The following is a 20,141-nucleotide window of genomic DNA, read 5'->3' on the forward strand; positions in this document are numbered from 1 at the left end:
ACTACCAAGTTTAGTGAATTTCTGCACAACTGTTTCGGAGATAGCGTGAAGACAGGCAGAAACAGACGGAGCCGATTACAATATCCCCCTGCTTTTTTATTTTTCAAAAGGAATAAAAATGGTATAGGTGTTGCTTCCTTGCTTGACACTCAGACTTTTGGGGATAGAACATGGACAAACCCCATAGGTATGATTGATGGGGTGGAGGAAATTCTACCTTAGTTGCCACACTAGGTGTGGAAAGAAAGAAAAAAAGACAAAGATGGCATCACTGGTACCCAGACTGCTCTGGGTGGTGGTGTCGCTTCCTCAAAGCTTGGTGGACGTGTCTGTCTGAAGTCAGGTCCAGTGTTCCCTCATGTATTTGTCTACATCGTGTGTTGAGATGTGTGTGGATGAAGGACGGGAACAGTGGTGAGTTTGAGGTGAAGGTGGGAGTGCATCAGGGGTCGGTACTAAGTCCACTACTATTTGTAGCTGTGATGGAGGTGCTGGCTCAGAACGTAAAGGAGGGTTTACCGTGGGAGTTGTTGAATGCAGATGATCTGGTGTTGATTGCAGAAAGTATGGATGGACTGAAGGAGAAGACGAACAAGTGGAAGGAATGTATGGAGACAAAAGGTCTGAAGGTGAATATTGGAAAGACGGAGGTGATGGCAAGTGGTAAAGCATGTTGTGAGGTGGAAAGAACTGGGAAGTGGCCCTGTGCTGTGTGCAGGAAGGGTGTCGGAGTGAACTCCATTCAATGTACAATGTGCGCTGAGTGGGTTCATCAAAAATGCAGTGGTCTGAGAGGGTCATTAACCAGTATGGCAGCTACATTCAAATGTAAGGTGTGCACAGAGGGAGCTGCAGATGGAGAAATGTTGAGTTGGATCATGGAGACGGCGTGAAGCTGGAAGGTGTGAAAACATTTTGCTACCTCGGAGGCATGCTGAATGGAGAAGGTGGATCAGACTCGGCAACGTTTGCTGGAGTGAGATGTGCATGGAAGAAGTTTCGGGAACTGAGTGGTGTGCTGACGAGCAGGGGAGTGTCGTTGAAGCTGAAGGGAAAGGTGTATGCTGCATGTGTGAGAAGTGTTTTGATTTATGGGAGCGAGACATGGGTAATGAACGTAGAGCAGCAACGTAGGCTGGAAAGGGTGGAAATGCGAATGGTTCGGTGGATGTGTGGAGTATCCTTGAGAGAGAGGAAGACAAATGATGAATTGCGAAAGATGATGGGAATAGAGCCTGTGATTGATGCTGTGAAGAGGAACAGGTTGAGATGGTTTGGTCATGTGTTGAGGAAGGATGAAAGTGACTGGTTGAGAAGAGTGATGGAAATGAATGTAGAAGGAGGTAGAGGACGGGTAAGACCGAGAAAGACTTGGCTAAAGATGGTGGAAGAAGAAATGCGGGCAAGGGGGTTAACAAGGAGAGATGCAGAAAATAGGGCAAAATGGAGAAGATTGTCATGGGGACCGCAAGGCTAACCCCCGCTCTAGCAGGGAAAATGGCCTTACAAATGCAAGTTGTTGTTGTGTGTGTGCGTGCGTGCGTGCGTGCATGTATTAAATATACTACAAATCAATGTTGCTAGGAATCAGTGGTTGCTAGGATACGGCAGCATGCCAAAAACCGTTATAGGTGACAGTTTGAACATTCGAAGTGTAGTTTGATCGAAAGGTAGGTGGTGTGGTCATGCTGGTTGGTAAATTGATGTATTTAAGGTAAGATGTGAATGATTTAATGATATTATCATATTATAAAGTGTGTAAGGAAAGTTATAAATATATGATAATGTAGCGGCTACCGCTAGGTTTTTACAATCGCCTTGCACCTATCAAGGACGCGGAGCGATCACCATGCCGGGCTCGTCCAGGACGCCCGGGCAGGCTCGCCCTCAACTTGCCAGGCCGCAGCCAGGACGCTGGGCCACGCCCCCTCTCGCCTTTCCTGGGCAAGCGCTCCGGGATAATATGTATATATATTGCTGCCCGATAAACGGTCTTTTCAGAGTGCCTGAGTGTTTGGTTTGATTAAAGCAACTCGGATGAATTCCAGCTTTTTGTCGCGTCCATTCTTCCGATCGACGTGGGAGCCCCAGCTCCTTCATTGGTGACCTACCGACATGGACACGGCAGTCGCCCTTAAACTGCCTACCTTCTGGGAGGCTCACGCGGCGGTTTGGTTCGCACAGGCGGATTCCCTGTTCGCCCTGCGAGGCATCACGGCCGACGACACCCGCTTCCACCATGTGGTAGCAGCGCTCGGTTCGGCCACCGCGGCCCGCGCCCTGAGCCTCCTCGAGAGCCCGCCAGCTGCTGACAAATACGGCGCGATTAAGAAGCTTCTCCTCGACGCTTTCACCCTCCCATCGGCGGAACGCGCACGGCGCCTGCTCGACCTGCCCGAGCTCGGCGACACGCGCCCTTCCGAGCGAATGGACTACATGCTTTCACTGCTCGGCGAGCACTCTCCGGCATTCCTGTTCCGGGAGCTGTTCCTCCGTCAGCTGCCTAACCCGGTACGCCTCGCCCTGGCAAGCACGACGATCACAGATCCCCGGGCCCTTGCCAGAGAAGCCGACAAGATCTCCGCCGCAGGACAGCGCATCGCAGCGGCGACATGGGACCCACCGCCGTCCGACGCAACACCCATGGCGCCCGAGCACCCGGCACGGTCGACGACCGAACTGCCGACGCAATTGGCGGCCGCTACACCGAGCCGACCACCTCCAGCACGACGACCGGGGCCTCCACCTGACCAAGCGTGGTGTTACTATCATGCCAGGTTCGGACAGAAGGCCCGGACATGCCGACCCCCGTGCACCTTCGGCAGGCCGGGAAACGGCCGGGCCGGCGTTCATTACCAGCCATGAGCGCCGGCCACACGGGCAACTTACTGTTCATCACGGATAAAGCGTCCGGACGGCGCTTCCTGTGCGACACCGGCGCCCAACTGAGCATCATACCCGCCTCTGACCAGGACAGGCAATCCGCGGTTTGCGGCCCCTCCTTGGTTGCGGCCAACGGATCGACCATCCGCACCTTCAGCCCGCGCAACGTCACCCTCTGCTTCGGCGGCCAACGCTTTGCTTGGACGTTTGTAACCGCAAACGTGCCCATGGCTCTGCTAGGCGCCGACTTCCTCTGCGCACACGGACTGCTGGTGGACGTCCAACGGCGTCGTTTAATCAACGCCGAAACCTTCAGCTCCCTGGTATGCACATTGAGCAGCTCCGCGCCGACCGAGCTGGCATGCGCCGTCCCGGCGGCGAACGAGTTTGCTCGCCTGCTCACGGAGTTCCCGGCCCTCACGCGGCCGACGTTTTCGGCCGTCGCAGTACGGCATGGGATCGAGCACCACATACCAACCACGGGCCCGCCGGTCTACGCCAGGGCCCGCCGCCTCGACCCAGCCAAGCTCGCCGTGGCGAAGGCCGAATTCGACGCGTTGGAGCATCTCGGCATCGTGCGGCGCTCCGATAGCGAGTGGGCCTCGCCACTGCACATCGTGCCAAAGCCGGGGGGTGGATGGCACCCGTGTGGCGACTACCGCCGTCTCAATGACGCTACCACCCCCGACAGGTCCCCGATCCCGCATATCCAAGACTTCTCCGCCCGTCTGGCGGGACGGGTCATTTTTTCGAAAATTGATCTCATACGGGGATATCACCAGGTACCTGTCAGGGCGGCCGACGTCCCTAAAACGGCAGTCATCACGCCGTTCGGCTTATTCGAATTCTTGCGGATGCCGTTTGGTCTCAAGAACGCGGCTCAGGCGTTCCAGCGCTTGATGGACGGCGTGCTGCGTGACCTGCCGTTCCTTTTCGTTTACCTGGACGACATCCTCGTCGCCAGCACGTCCCGGGCCGAGCACCTCCTCCACCTCCGAACACTGTTCGGGCGCCTCAGCGAGCACGGCCTCATCGTCAACCCGGCCAAATGCCACTTCGGCACGACGGCCGTTGATTTTTTGGGCCACCACATCACCAAGAACGGGGCCGTGCCGCTGCCAACCAAGGTCGAGGCCATCACCACGTTCCCGCGTCCCCGCACCATAAAGGCCCTGCAGGAATTCCTGGGAATGGTGAATTTTTATCACCGCTTCGTGCCCCGCGCTGCTCAACTCATGCGGCCCCTCTACGAAGCCCTCCGGGGCAAGCCGGCCAAGCACGACATCGCCTGGTCCGCAGCAATGGATGCGGCCTTCCAAAGCTCAACGCGGGCCCTCGCCGACGCAACACTGCTCGCTCACCCGGTGCTCAACGCTCCCATCGCCCTCACCACGGATGCCTCCGACTACGCGGTGGGCGCCGTACATGAGCAATGGGTGAACGGGGTTTGGCAGCCACTCGCTTTTTTCAGCCGGCAGCTCCGGCCGAACGAGCTCAAATACAGCACGTTTGACCGGGAGCTCCTCGGTCTACACCTGGCCGTCCGCCATTTCCGCCACCTCCTGGAGGGCCGACCTTTCACGGCGTTCGTCGACCACAAGCCGTTGGTTTACGCCATGGCCAAGGTCACGGAGCCGTGGTCGGCCCAACAGCGCCACCTCTCCGCCGTGTCGGAGTTTACCACGGACATCTGGCACGTCGCCGGCAAAAACAACGCCGTGGCCGACTGTCTTTCCCGGGCCAGCGCGAACGCGGTCCACCTGGGCGTGGACTTTGCGCTTATGGCGGCGGACCAAACCACCGACACCACGGTGCAAGCCCTCCGGGCGACGGACACGGGCCTCCGCCTGGCCGACATCCCCTTCGCGGACACTGTCCTGCTCTGCGACGTCTCCCAAGGCCAGCCTCGCCCCATCGTGCCCGTCACCTGGCAACGCCGCATCTTCGCCTCCCTCCACGGCCTTTCCCACCCAGGCCGGAAAGCTTCCCAGAAGCTGGTGTCGGCGCGATTCGTCTGGCACGGCCTTCGTCGGGACGTCCGCGATTGGACCAGCACCTGCACGGCCTGCCAACGGGCCAAGGTCCACCGACACACCCAGGCCCCGCTGGCACCTTTCACCGTGCCCGAACGACGTTTCGACCACGTCAACGTGGATCTGGTGGGCCCCCTCCCCCCGTCACGGGGGTTCACACACCTGCTCACCATGGTGGACAGGACCACCAGGTGGCCGGAGGCCGTTCCCCTCGTCTCCACCACCACCGCCGACGTGGCGCAGGCTTTCATCGCCACCTGGGTCGCCCGCTTCGGCGCACCGGCGGACATCTCATCAGACCGCGGACCACAGTTCACCTCCGAGCTGTGGGGCGCGGTCGCCCGCAACCTGGGGGTCAAGCTCCACCGTACTACGGCCTACCACCCCCAAGCAAACGGGTTGGGCGAGCGATTCCACCGCTCCATGAAGGCCGCGCTCATGGCCGGCCTTCAAGACGGCGGTTGGGCCGACCGGCTGCCGTGGGTCCTTTTGGGCCTCCGCACGGCCTCCAAGGAGGACCTCCAGGCATCCACCACCGAGCTTGTCTATGGCCAGGCGCTACGCGTCCCGGGCGAATTCGTGCCCGACGCTACCAGTCCCTGGTCCGCAGCTCACCAGCGCTCGGACCTCCAGGAGGCCGCCCGATGGTTTGCCCCCGTGCCAACATCCCACCACGGTGACCCCCAGTCCTACGTCCCCCCAGCACTTCGCACAGCGGAGTATGTTTTTGTGCGTCACGACGCACATCGGGGGCCACTCCGGCCGCCGTACGACGGGCCCTTCCGGGTGCTGCGACGGGACGACAAGTCGTTCGTCATCGACATCGGCGGCAGGTCGGACCGGATTGCGGTGGACCGCCTCAAGCCGGCGCACGTGGACGTCGACCACCCACCACGGGTGGCCCTTCCGCCGCGGCGAGGCCGCCCCCCATCCACGGTGCCCCCCACTCGACCGCCCACCACCACACCGGACCCCCTCCCACGACCCGCATGGGGTCGCTTCAGCCGGGTCATCAGGACCCCCCTCAAATTGACCCTGCCGGTGCAAGTCGATTCTGGGGGGACGTGTGTAGCGGCTACCGCTGGGTTTTCACAATCGCCTTGCACCTATCAAGGACGCGGAGCGATCACCATGCCGGGCTCGTCCAGGACGCCCGGGCAGGCTCGCCCTCAACTTGCCAGGCCGCAGCCAGGACGCTGGGCCACGCCCCCTCTCGCCTTTCCTGGGCAAACGCTCCGGGATAATATGTATATATATTGCTGCCCGATAAAAGGGCTTTTCAGAGTGCCTGAGTGTTTGGTTTGATTAAAGCAACTCGGATGAATTCCAGCTTTTTGTCGCGTCCATTCTTCCGATCGACGTAGGAGCCCCAGCTCCTTCAATAACACATTAAATCCTATTGCGAGTAAAGTTGGAATAAGTGATGTTGCATTGATGGGTTGACTGACTGCCTGGATGCAACTGAGGTTGTGGATCTACTGATTTACCATCAATTGATGTGGATCCATGATCGAGGTTGTGGATCCGCCGTTTGGAGAGGTTCTGGGCTGAAAGGATGGAAACCTCGAGGAAGAACGGTGCCCAGCTGATGATCCATGCAGTCGGGAAACGCGTCAATTGCTTACGGGTTGACGTTCTTGCTTTCGGTGGAGAAACTATGTTTGAGGTTTGCAATTTAAATAAAGTTGAATATGGGATGTTGTGAAATTAAAATCATTTACAGCAATCCTTTAAATTATTTATATTTAAGTTTAGGAACAACCGATACTGTACAATTAATTAAGTGTGTGTGTGTGTGTGTGTGTGTGTGTGTGTGTGTGTGTGTGTGTGTGTGTGTGTGTGTGTGTGTGTGTGTCTGTGAATAAAAGAGAGAGAAAGAATTGTGGGGAACAGAAATGACAAAACGAGATGTGTGTGTGTGTGTGTGTGTGTGTGTGTGTGTGTGTGTGTGTGTGTGTGTGTGTGTGTGTGTGTGTGTGTGTGTGTGTGTGTGTGTGTGTGTGTGTGTGTGTGTGTGTGTGTGCGTGCGCGAGAGATGTATGTTGCAGCTCCAACAAAAGTCTTAAACGATGCAAAACAAATAGATAAAAACTTTCACCATAACTCAAACAAGTCAATAAAGTTTTGAAAATTTTCTACAAAAACAAACTTAGCCGGTCCAGTTACCTGTGGTTATTTTAGAAATCTATAGAATCACCATTACGTCCCTTCTATCATAAGACGGCAAGTGCCGCTCTATTACGTCGTGTCTACATATCACGTAGCCGGGCCAAGAACCCCATTCTGACACCACAATTCAGTTGTAAACAAAGACAGGACAACAACAACAGTAAAGTCAAACCCATTTACGCTGGAGACCAAGATCATGAGCCTACGCAGTAACCATGGTAACCAATAAAGTAAATGGGGTCCCAACCTAATCTTTAAAGCTAAAAAGCTTCCACCATTAGTTCATGTCAGGATTTATGCTTCAAAAGCCTGTCTCATTTTCATTGCTCTTTATCCAAGATGTTCCTGCGCACAATAATTATATAAATAATAATAATAATAATAATAATAATTCATTTATTTTGTATAGCGCTTTTCCAGAAGCCCAAAGGCGCTTTGACAGAGTGGAAAACATAATGCATAACAATACATGAAAACAACAATTGCAAAAAGACAAGAATCAATAGGGAAATATTTAAAGCAAAAGGAGGGAGAAGGAGAAGAGATAGTCAGGGGTTAAATGCTGTGGGTTGAATGTTGAATGCAGCGTTGAACAGGTGGGTCTTTAGTGATGTTTTGAATGTGGTGAGTGAGGAGGAGTCTCTGATGGTGTGAGGTAGTGAGTTCCAGAGGGTGGGAGCAGCGATGGAGAAGGCCCTGTCCCCCCAGGATCTGAATTTGGTCCGGATGGAGGGGGTCAGGAGGTTGGTACCAGTAGAGCGGAGGTTGCGGGTGGGAGTGTGTCTGGAGAGGAGGTCAGCCAGGAAGGATGGGGCCAGGTTATGGAGGGCTTTGTATGTCAAGAGGAGGATTTTGTACTGGATTCTCTGGGGGATGGGGAGCCAGTGAAGCTTGTAAAGGACGGGGGTGATGTGGTCACGGGTCCGGGAATGAGTGAGTAGACGGGCAGCGGAGTTCTGAATGTATTGGAGTTTATTGGTGATTTTTGAGGGTGAACCATAGAGGAGGCTATTGCAGTAGTCCAGACGGGAGGTGATGAAGGCGTGGATGAGGGTTTCTGCAGCCGTGGAGGAGAGGGATGAGCGGAGACGGGCAATGTTTTTCAGGTGAAAGAAGGCTGACTTTGTGATCTGTTTAGTGTATTTGTCGAAGGAAAGGGTTTGGTCAAAGATGACGCCAAGATTCCGGATGTGAGGGGAGGTGGATACTGGGATACCGTCGATGTTGAGGGCAAAGTTATGGGTGGATTTTGTGAGCGTTTTTGGGCCAATGATGATTATTTCAGATTTATCACAGTTAAGCTTGAGGAAGTTGATTTGAAGCCAGGATTTTATTTCAGTGATGCAGTTTGTCAGGATAGAGTGGGTGTCGGTGGAGACGGACTTGGTGGAGATGAAAAGCTGGATGTCATCGGCGAAGCAGTGGAATTGGAGACCATGACGGCGGATTAAGTGACCGAGCGGGGACAGGTAAAGGATGAAGAGGAGGGGGCCAAGAACTGAACCTTGGGGGACACCTTGGGGGAGGGGAGCAGTGGGGGATTTGCAGTTATTGATGGAGATGAACTGGCATCTGTCAGAGAGGTATGATTTAATCCAAGAGAGGGCAGTGCCGGTGACGTTAAAGGTGGATTCAAGTCGGGTGAGGAGGATAGTGTGATCGATGGTGTCAAAGGCAGCGCTGAGGTCGAGGAGGACGAGAATGTTGAGGTTGCCAGCGTCAGAGGAGAGGAGAAGGTCGTTGGTGATTTTGAGGAGAGCAGTTTCAGTACTGTGGTTGGAGCGGAATCCGGATTGGAATGTTTCATACAGGTTATTGGCAGAGAGATGATGTTTGAGTTGAGTGGCTACAGCGCGTTCCAAAACTTTTGACAGAAAGGGTAGGTTGGAGATGGGTCTGAAGTTGTTTAGGGTGTCAGGGTTTAGACCAGGTTTTTTTAGAATGGGGGTAACAGCAGCAATTTTGAGGGAAGGTGGGACGATGCCTGTAGACAGGGAGGAGTTTATTGTTGCAATGATAAGTGGAGAGAGAGCAGGGAGGGAGGCTTTGACAAAGCTGGAGGGGATGGGGTCAAGAGTGCAGGTGGCAGTTTTCATTCCTATGAGGAGTTCAGAGAGGTCAGTAGGAGAGATTGGGGAGAACCGAGACAGGGGATGGCAGGACAAGGGGGGGCAGGTGGTTGGAGGGGGAGCGGGTGCGGCGGTGGTCAAGCTGTTGTAGATGTTGTCAATTTTGCGTTGGAAGAAAGAGAGGAAGGAGATGCAGTTGTCTACTGTGAATGACTGGGTGGTGGTGTTCAGGGGGCGGAGGAGTTTGTTTATTGTCGAGAAGAGTGCTTTTGGGTTTCCGGAGCCAGAGTGGATAATTTGAGAGTAGTAGGCAGAGCGGGCGCGGGAGAGGGCATCTTTGTAGTGTTGTATGTGGTCCTTGTAGGCTTGGGAGTGAACTGTGAGACCCGTTTTATTGCGGAGTCTTTCAAGTTGGCGAGCACGAGTTTTCATCAGGTGGAGTTCAGGGGTAAACCAGGGAGCAGAATGGGTGAAAGAAACTGTTTTGGTTTTTACAGGCGCAAGCTGGTCAAGGCAGGAGGAGAGAGTGTGGTTGTAGTAGTCAGTGAGGTCGGAAGGGGTGTGGAGGTCAATGAAGGGAGAAGTGGACATTTTTTCAGAGAGGGTGGATGAGAATGAGGTAGGTGAAAGAGCGTTTAGCTTACGGAAGTTGATTGTGCGATAATGCCTTGGTGTTGGGGCGGGGATGTTGATGGTCAGAGTGATGGCTAAGTGGTCAGAGAGGGTGAGGTCGGAGCCATAGAGATGGTGCAAATTTAATCCAGTGGAGCAGACAAGGTCCAAAATGTGACCACGGATATGGGTAGGAAAGTCGACATGTTGAGTGAGGTTAAAGCAGGTGAGTAAATCAGTGAAGTCAGTGGTTATTGTGGAGTCAGTGGAGTCCATGTGGATATTGAAATCACCAAGGAGGAGGATTGAGGGGGAGAGGGAACATAGCTGGGTCAGAAAGTAGGAGAAGTCAGACAGGAATGATGGGTGTGGTTTGGGAGGGCGGTAGACGACAGCCATGACTGACTGCGTGTGACCAGAGAGTTTTAAAGCCAGGTGTTCAAATGATGGAGCAGATGAGATGGAGATGAGGTTGGTCTTGATGTCTTGACGGTGGATAACGGCAATTCCACCACCTCGGCCCTCCGAGCGTGGTTTATTGACGTAGGAATATCCATTGGGTGTGGTGAGGTTGAGTGTGTAGTAGTCCAGAGGTTGTTGCCAGGTTTCGGTGAGACAGAGAAAGTCCAGTTTGTTATCCAGGATGTATTCGTTCAGGATGAGGCATTTATTGTTGAGGGACCGGGTGTTGAACAGGGTGAGCTTGATGTTGTTTTGAACAGCAGGGATGAATTCAGGTGATTTAGCCAGGGTTCGTAGGCAGGAGGTGCGATCGTGTGGGTTGCTGTGACCAGGTGCGCTGGGACGAAGAGTGAGAGTGCGCTGAGCCGACCAGAGGACGGGGATGGAGTGACCTGATTGCAAATAAACAAACTTGCGACCGGAGCCACGGTGAATGTACCTGGGTCGTCGGAGGAGTCCATTTGATTTGATGGCAGAGATGCATGATGGGGTGGAGCGGGTATTGAGCAGAAGAAGCCTTGCGGCGGAGTACTTCAGAGCCATGCCAGGCAGGAGCGAAGGGACGAGTACGAGGCCAAGGTCGAGGAGGCAAAGCGGCAAACGCAGCGGCAAACGCAGCGGCAAACGCAGCGGCAAACGCAGCGGCAAACGACTGCAGCCGCTAATCAAGACCACAGCGGCAAACAAGGCCACAAGGCCACCAAGACCACAAGGCCACCGGCAAACAAGGCCACGGCCACAAACAACGGGAGCGGGCCTTTCGATTCCGTATTCCGTACCATCAAAAGCAGATTCCGTTATCCAGCCGGAGAACACGCGGCACGTGCGGGTGTGAAAAGGCAGGACAGTTGTGAGATGTCAGGTCAGAAAAGTAGAAGCAGACCCTGTACATCCATCCAGTCGGAGAAGCGGCGAATATGCAACGCCAGCGTACTCTCGCAACCGAACCCCTAATTCTTGCTTGAACCCCTAATTAAATCACTAATTCTTGCTAATATTCGAACCCCTTTTCCTTTCTGTGCCTCTCCTCAATGTAACAAGTCTCCCATCCCCTCCCTCTTGCCTGCTTCCTTATGCTGCCCCGTTGATATGCTGCCATAATGTTTAGCTCCTCCATGAGTCTCGACATACATGTGCAATCACACATTCAGGCTGACAAGAAAGCCTCTGAGCTGTATGTACAAGGTCTGACTCTAGACCAACCATAACTATTGTTTTGCATGCGGGGCGATGTCTCTCATGAAGAAAGTTAAGCTGGAGGAAATGTCTGCCAGCAAAATGTCAGGCCTGGTGAGCCAGTTAGTGAAATACTTGGTGGCCCAAACACATCCGTCGGCCAAAGCCATAATAGGGTGGGAATAATTGGGGCTGTTAAATAAATGGCGGATACATACATTAGATGCATTTGTACCCACATAAGCACAGACGTCATACAGACGCTACACGTACTGCATGACAACATTCATCAAAATTGCAAAATATAAAAGTCAAAGTGCACAATCCTCCAATAAACACTGCCCCCCTCCTCGTTCTGGCTGAAGCCAGAACACACAGGCTTAAAATGGCGAGCCCGATTATAAATCAAGAGGATAAATCATGTAAAATACAAATTACAAATTGCATCACCTGTGTCGAAATGAACCAATGTGCATTTCCACATGGGCAGGCCCAACCAGGCTTTGAGGATCACACCCAAATTTGCCTCACCCAAATTACACTTTTACGTTGTAATGATGTGCTATATTCGACTGACATCCAGAAAGTGTGTGTGACGATGTCGGAAGTTTGGATGAGACATCACCGCATGACCTAGAATGGGAAAGGAAATACTTACTGGCTTTATGTTCACCAGATCAAAGAAATCATTCTTCCCTTCAAATGATTTTCTTTCATTTTCATAATGACGCTTCTTCATATCTGATGTTGACTTTTTGCTTATGAAAATTTCAGCAAAGTAGGAAGATTAACAATCTTTGAAAGAGTTTTATTTATACTGTTGGTAACTAAGACCCAGCATCAGGTATTTGGGTCATTCCATGTCAAATCATCAAAGAATCTGCCGTCATCTCTCAGATTTTTGTAAAACTTTGGGAACCAATTGGGACCCATGAAAAACAGCTAGAACTCAAATATTTTTGCTAACAGCCTCTTAATTAGTGAGATACAGGTTAACGAACTTTGGACTAATTAGCGCGATGTCGCGAATTCAAATGGCCATATCTCTAAAAGTATAACACCTAGAGAGCTGGTTTTGGTGTCATTTTAAAGGTATTTTCATGCCCTATAAATTTGTCTGGGTAACATTTTCCTACCTCCAATCACAAAAAAGTTATCACAAAATATAAACTTCAATCGTGAATCCAAAAAAAATGTATCCTTCAAATTTCCTCAAATTCATCCCAGATGTACCTTATGATGTCAAGAAGCTTCCACATAAGTTTTGTGATGGGCACTCCAATAGTTTCTGAGATATGAGCAATAATGTACATGTACGTATGGCATATAGGTTCGAAAATCAGCATTTGTAATGTATTATACAATCATTCTAACCTAGCCATGACAGGGAACACAGGGAACAACCATCAATTGCTTTGAGGTATCATATACTTTCATTTTCAACTGGGCCTGAGGGGAATTCTCATCTGGGGAATTCCAACTGGGATTTCCCATGTGGGTAAGTCGAGGTGATGCAACTTTCACAGTCTAAGATCCCCAGGGAAAGTCCAAGTTGGCTTAGTGTAATGCTTAGGCCTGCCACCAACAGAAATTGGCAGTTCACTTCTGAAGGAGCTGCAGAAAAATGACGACTGCCAAGGAAAAGTTCATCTTGAAGCAGAAATCCTGCTGCAATCCCTTTGGAGCTCATGAAAAACCAAAGTCATCTGGCTTGAGAGCTGTTAGCCAAAAAGCCATAGCCGCTCATCCAAGCCTCAAACTGCAAAGTGCACAGAAAATCTGTACCCAGTGTCGTAAGAAACTGGCAAAAAGACAACCAGGTGTGGTAGAGACTCAGAGTGAAATACCATTACCAGTGACCAGCAGCGCTATTAGCAGTAGTGAGGACAATGATGGTGGAGGTGAATCACCAATACCAGGCAGTTCAGGGGAGTTTGAATTTCATTCTCCTGAAATGGAACTGAATACACTGAATGAGTCTTTGGGATTGATTGGAGAATCACCTATTCCAAAAAAGAGACTTGCTGCAGATAAATATGTGAAATCCAAAACCAAGAAAATCGGTGACACTGGTTAGTGAACCTAAGTCAGGTTAGTGAACACTGTGTACTTGAACTCACTTATTGATTGTATAATACATTACAAATGCTGATTTTCGAACCTATATGCCATACATGTACATTATTGCTCATATCTCAGAAACTATTGGAGTGCCCATCACAAAATTTATGTGGAAGCTTCTTGACATCATAAGGTACCTCTGGGATGAATTTGAGGAAATTTGAAGGATACATTTTTTGGGGATTCACAATTGAAGTTTATATTTTGTGATAACTTTTTTGTGGTTGGAGGTAGGAAAATGTTGCCCAGACAAATTCATAGGGCATGAAAATACCTTTAAAATGACACCAAAACCAGCTCTCTAGGTGTTATACTTTTAGAGATATGGCCATTTGAATTCGCGACTTCGCGCTAATTAGTCCAAAGTTCGTTAACCTGTATCTCACTAATTAAGAGGCTGTTAGCAAAAATATTTGAGTTCTTGCCGTTTTTCATGGGTCCCAATTGGTTCCCAAAGTTTTACAAAAATCTGAGAGATGATGGCAGATTCTTTGATGATTTGACATGGAATGGCTGATTTCTTGTTTGAATGGAAGTGCTGAAAATAGACAAGGCAACCTATGACATCGCAGAGGGTGCAACAACAAATGTGATCACACTCACACTCATACACACGTGCACACACACGCACACACACACACACACACACACACACACACACACACACACACACACACACACACACACACACACACACACAACTCAAGTCCGTTGAAAGTTACAAACGATTGACTGCATAGCATCGCGAAAGCATCCTGTCATGGACAAGCAAGACTTAATAATGATGTTTTTAACTGACATTGCACACGCCCTGAAGCATTCCATGCTCGTGATCAAGAAAATCCACTCTGATGGGACAGGTGTTTGTGCAAAGCTGCAAAGTATATTGGGAAGCACTGCAAGTAAGGATTTTGTACTAGACGTCAACCTACGTTATGATTACTGGAGATAATCGACCAAATAATATCATAATCATCCCACACGCACGAATCAAAAAGCGGGTCAAGCAATTGGTTCACTTTGTCTGTCTCTCTACAAACATCAGTTTAGGATCGAGGAACAACTTCATTTTTATTCAATGTTATATTTTCAACACGAATAGGAAACCGAACCAGTAGTTTAGCAGTACTTTGGCTCTAAATTTGTCTCGATCACACAAGCACAGAGAGGACCGAGATAATTTTTTTTACTCTGTCTGCGTCTGCATGGCCTAGCAGTCAAACAAAAATGATGAGGATGGCACTCAGTAGAGCTCATACCTCCAATAGGCTGAACAGTTTACCTTTTGCAACACACCGATAGGCCGGACGGATATGGATCCGGACCTGTACCAAAATCTATTTGGCTTGTTCTTGTCACCTACCCAACCCATCCACCTAGTTTTGTAATAAATCACCCACAATTTTTCAAATATCATACTAGATATCGTTTTCGGCCCAATTACTCAATGGTGAAGAATCACTTGAAAAAATAAAAAACAAGTACAGAGATACATTCAAAGTACGCCACCCCCATGCCAAATAAATAACATCCTCCAGCACGGCATTGCCGGGACGCCGAGCCACTGTGCAGCACATAGAGACAATATTGGGAGGGAGAGAAGTACAACAATTCATTAATTGCATAATTAAATAAATAAAGGTAAAGTAATTAATTTATTAATCAATTGGGGGATAGCATACCTAAAGCACCTGTGTTTCATCCAATGCTGTAAGTTTTTGAAAATTATTTCAATAATTAGTTTATAAAAAAATTAACAATTGATTAATCCATAAATAAATAATCGATTAATCAATAAATCAAAAATACCATTTACAGCCAAATCACTTGGTCATTGTCGTGTCCAAATATCAGTTTCCTAACTCAAAAGGTGCCTGAGATATTGACTTGATGAGAAAGAAAATAAATAAGTGATTAATAAATAGATAATAATTGAGGAGTTAATAAAGCAAATAATGAAGTAATTAATTAAGCCTGGTGTCTTAATGGTTAGGTTGCTGGCTTGGGATCCTAGGATCATGAGTTTGAATCCCGGGCGATCGTTGAATTAACGCCAGGGGGGTTGACTCAGCCTGTCATCCTTCCGAGGTCGACAAATTGGGTACCAGCTTGCTGGGATGAATGTGCCCTAGTTTAGAATACGTACACCGTATCCCTGCGTGTCATAAGAGGCGACTAAAGGGTTGGTGTCAGGAAGAGCATCTGGCCATAAAAACATTGCCTCAAAAAGAGAACCATGATGAATGTCATGTGGCCTGCAAGGCTAACCCCTGCTCTCGCAGGGAAAATGGCCTTAAAAAGGGAATTTTTTAAAAGTAATTAATCAATCAATTAATTAATTAAAAAGCAAAAAATACACTTTTGCCAAAGCACATGCTCACTATTGTGTCAAAATCTCAGCTTCCTAGCTCAAAGGATGGCTGAGATATCGCCCGGACAAATGAGAAAACAAACAAACAAACAGGAAAGCAAGAAAACAAACAAACAAGAAATAAAGAAACTGGAGTGAAAACTGAGTACTCCCTTTCAGCGTGCGTCATCGCCGGCCCCCCTTCGGTGCCCAGCGATTCGCCGGCCCAAGTTTTGTCTGAATCCATCCATAACATTTTGGGATATTCTGGTGTGTATTGGTTTGGCCCTATCTCTTAATGGTGAAGAATCACGAAGAAAATTCTTGTGTCTGGATCCGGATCCAAATCTTCACCAAAATCTAATCAATTCATCCGTATCACATATCCAACCTCTTCACCAAATTTCGTCCAAATCCGTTCCCAATTTTATGAGATATCCTACTCACAGACAAACAAACAGATGAAAAATCACTCATAGAGTGACACTTGGCAAAAGAGAAGAAAGTAGAATGAATGGCACTCAGTAGATGTAGATCATCCTTTTGACCTCAAAAATAAATATTGGTTGAATTCAGTGACCTGATATGCAAATTGTCTTCAAATTTTAAGTTAATCAGATGAAAATTGACAATTTTAGATATTTGGGCTATGTTAACCTTGTGATCTATGTTGACCTCAAAAATAGTTGGTGGTTGAATTCAGTTCGCTGATATGAAAATCCTTTTCAAATTTCAAGTCTTTTCAAATCTCTCCCCATCTTGTCTACCGCTCCCCTTGTTTTTTGTGTTTTGTGTGTCGGTTTGTCTTTTTGTGTGATTAATGTTAGCTCTTTCACGAGCCTCGATCTTGTATACAAAAAAAAAAAAAAAAAAAAAAAAAAAAAGTCAATTGGATGAAAACTGAGGATTTTAGAAATTTGAAAAAGTTGACCTTTGGCAGTTGACCTTATGACTTTTTGACCTCAAATATATATAGGATTTTGTCGGACCACGAACTCCACCATTTTGTGAAGTTTCGTTAAGATCGGTTTAAATTTGTGAATTGTGGGCAAGTATAAGTGAGCAGACAGACAAACAAACACACAAACTGGAGTGATCAACATACTTGTCAAAAAATGTTTTTTGCCAAGTAACAAACACACAGGGGTGAAAACATAACCTCCATCCACCTTCGGTGTCAAAGATAAAGATAATTCCAAACAGGAAACTTAACTGTTTTTAAAGACGTCATAACGGACACAAACAACAGGCATGAAGAACAAATGTAACGGTCAAATAAGGTGGTGTAAATACGCTGCGTCAAAGGTGGCAAACTTCCGAAAAAAAATTTCTTTGACAACCTGTAAATTCTTTTTTTTTTCATTTCAATTAAATTATATACCTATTGATCACTGTAGAACACAAATCACCTTTTTGGCACTTTCAAAAACCTTTCCTTCAGCAGAAGTTGGACAAAATATTATGGTATTTTACATCATCAGGACCAATCAAATTTTCTGATCACCAACTCCGCCCATGTCCTTTTTTTCTCAAGACTGCGCGGGGATAGGTGTTCAAAAGACTATTCATTTTAACAAAACTGGTGAAACAAAAGTCCGGGTAAAAGTAGAAGCTCCAATCAAATGCAATAAATGTAGAAAACAATCCAGACAGAAACAAAGTTAGTCTGACAATTGCTATGTTGACATCTGATTGGCAGTAAAAACCCAGCTAACTCATTAATTAACTTCAGGGATGAGGTCATTTGCCTGCCCTGCTTCATTTGACCTACAGGTGAGAGCATTCCACAAGTTATAATGAACTGTTAATGCAACTTGAGATGGGCATTAAAATCGTATATCAAAAGGCAGTGGTCTGTTTATCCTCTGTATAGTCAGGTGCAGAAGTACACGCGTGCACACGCACCCGTCATTTGGTTTTTCATGCGTGTCATACAAAAATAAGCGTTACATACCTCTTGCCGACCCTGTTCCTCCAGATTCAGCTTGACCTCCAATGCCTGCCGGGCCTCCGTAAATGCTTTGCGGTGCTTGAGATCAGCCATAATGTAAGACATAATGCCCACCACAATGGCACACATGTAGATGGCAATGTTCGCAAATAGCTGTCAAAAAAACACACACACACACACACACACACACACACACACACACACACACACACACACACACACACACACACACACACACACACACACACACACACACACACACACACGAAGTGAAATTTCTGCAAGAACATTATAATCTATGACGAGTATTTTGGGCCAGGTGTCAATTTTGAGTGCAAGCCACAGGGAGTATTATTTTGGGGGGTGGGGGGAGTCGATACCAAGATGCAGTGCTCCTGTATATTAGGCCAGGAATTTGGGAATTGGATAGGGTACCAGTGATAACTCTTTTAATATTGTCAAAACACACCCTGGGATCTTTAACATCTAGCAACTCATGTCTGCAGATGACCAATCAGACCAAAATGCGAACAGACCAATCCACCAACTCAATCCACAACAATCCAAGTTTAAAGATGCACCAGGAATCAGGCTAAAAGACTCAGACAGCTCAAAGGTAAGTAGTAGCATCCTTTCAGGACAGCAAGGATATAACAACCAAGAAAAGGTGCAAGTTATTCAATAAAACCATCCCTGCGTCGTAGTGTACTTTTTAGTACCTGGGACAGGAGCATCCAGCCATGAGCATATCAATACACCTGGGAGCTTTTTAGTACCTGGGACAGGAGTACTTCGACAGGCTTTTTAAATTGCTCCCGTAGTTTCCAGATTTTACTGTACTAGAAACACCCGCTCTCTACAGGAGCGACAGGGGAGTCATGCTATTATATTTATTATTGTGAATATTATTATTTTGTTATAATGTTAATATTATTATGCAATTATAATTACTAACAACGGTACCCGCCCTATGGGCGGGGCTTCAATTGGGAGGCCCAAATGAAAAGGCAAAATATCAGAAATTGAAGGCTTTTTTTATTTTAAACGATTTATATAAACATCCGTTAAATCATATCACACACAAATCATCAAAATCTAAACAGTATTTGTAGAATTTCAATAAAAGCCACATATCACTGTTCATATCGGTAAATGTTATTCCATCGTGTTTGGAAAAACTGGAAAATTGGAAAAATTGGAAAAAAAAATTGGAAAAACATTATAGCCTATTTTACTCCAGGGGGCCCCAGGATGACCGACCCAAAATTTCGTTGCGATCGGTTCAGCCGTTTTTGCGATACATGGGAACAGACGGACAGACAGACATTTGGTGAATTATAGAAAGATTGTTGTTATTAGTGTCATTACTTTTGTTAATGTAAGCGGCATTGGCATACGTCACAACAAGCTACTTATACACCTTCACACAAAATCCCTGGGGGAGGTGGACAAATGAAGTCGCTATTATCAAAGAATTAATTCATTAATATGTGATTACAATATAAATTATACTTCTGGTAACTGGGACTCTTCAAGCAGAAAGCAGGGGAATTCAAACGGGAAGGGTGGGGATTAAATAAAATAATAAAAACTCCCTCAATTATCCCACTTTACACTGAACTGAGTTCGATTGACAGTAAAAGTTGATATTTAAAACTGTTAAACTGTGGAAGTCTTGTGCACTTTTTAGATTTCCTCAAACATACACGTAGCCAATCGTGTTTCACAGGCAGCTCCAGGTAAAAAACGACCGCCTCTACAGAAATCAATTGGAAGTTCGATCAAGCATATTTTGCAGCTTTATTGCACATTATATTTTCTTTAAAAGAGCGAAGAAGAAGAAGAATAACAGGAAGAAGAAGACCAGGAAGAAGAAGAAGCAGAAGAAGAAAATGCAACGACAGAGTAATTCTCTATTTGTGAAATCTGCCGTGTATTTCAGTGTAAACCTCCACCATTATCATTCAATGGGATGGGAGGTGGCAACCTCCATGTGGTCCACCCCGTTAGGAGGTCCGGGAACATCTTCTAATGTCATCACTCTGGCAAGCGACGGCTTTAAAACGCCTAAAAATGTGTTCTACAGTGTTCAGGCATAAAATTAAATTTAAATAAAATAAAGTTTTGGTCGTAGAAAATAATGATAATAAAAGTCGTAGAAAACCACTAATTCTGGGATTTCACCACCGTTAACAGAGCGTCTTTCACACCACCTTATTCAACATGTTACATTAGTTCTTCATGCCTGTTGCTTGTGTCCTTTATAACATCCTTAAAAACAGCAAGTTTCCTGTTTGGAATGATTTGCAATTTTG

The 20,141-nt window shown here is 47.7% G+C and overlaps 1 protein-coding gene across 1 annotated transcript in view; it reads right to left on the bottom strand.

Moving 5' to 3' along the window:
• The window catches only part of ADCY3 (adenylate cyclase 3), a gene marked incomplete in the record, with an annotated part of 286,396 nt that overhangs the window by 219,004 nt on the left and 47,251 nt on the right, over nt 1–20,141 (bottom strand). The window contains 1 exon segment of the mRNA XM_078786848.1: nt 17,830–17,979. Coding sequence (XP_078642974.1) covers nt 17,830–17,979 — 150 coding nt within the window.

This window comes from Myxine glutinosa, chromosome 11 (genome assembly GCF_964187855.1).
Source record: "Myxine glutinosa chromosome 11, kmMyxGlut1.1, whole genome shotgun sequence".
In the NCBI taxonomy this organism is placed as follows: domain Eukaryota; kingdom Metazoa; phylum Chordata; class Myxini; order Myxiniformes; family Myxinidae; genus Myxine; species Myxine glutinosa.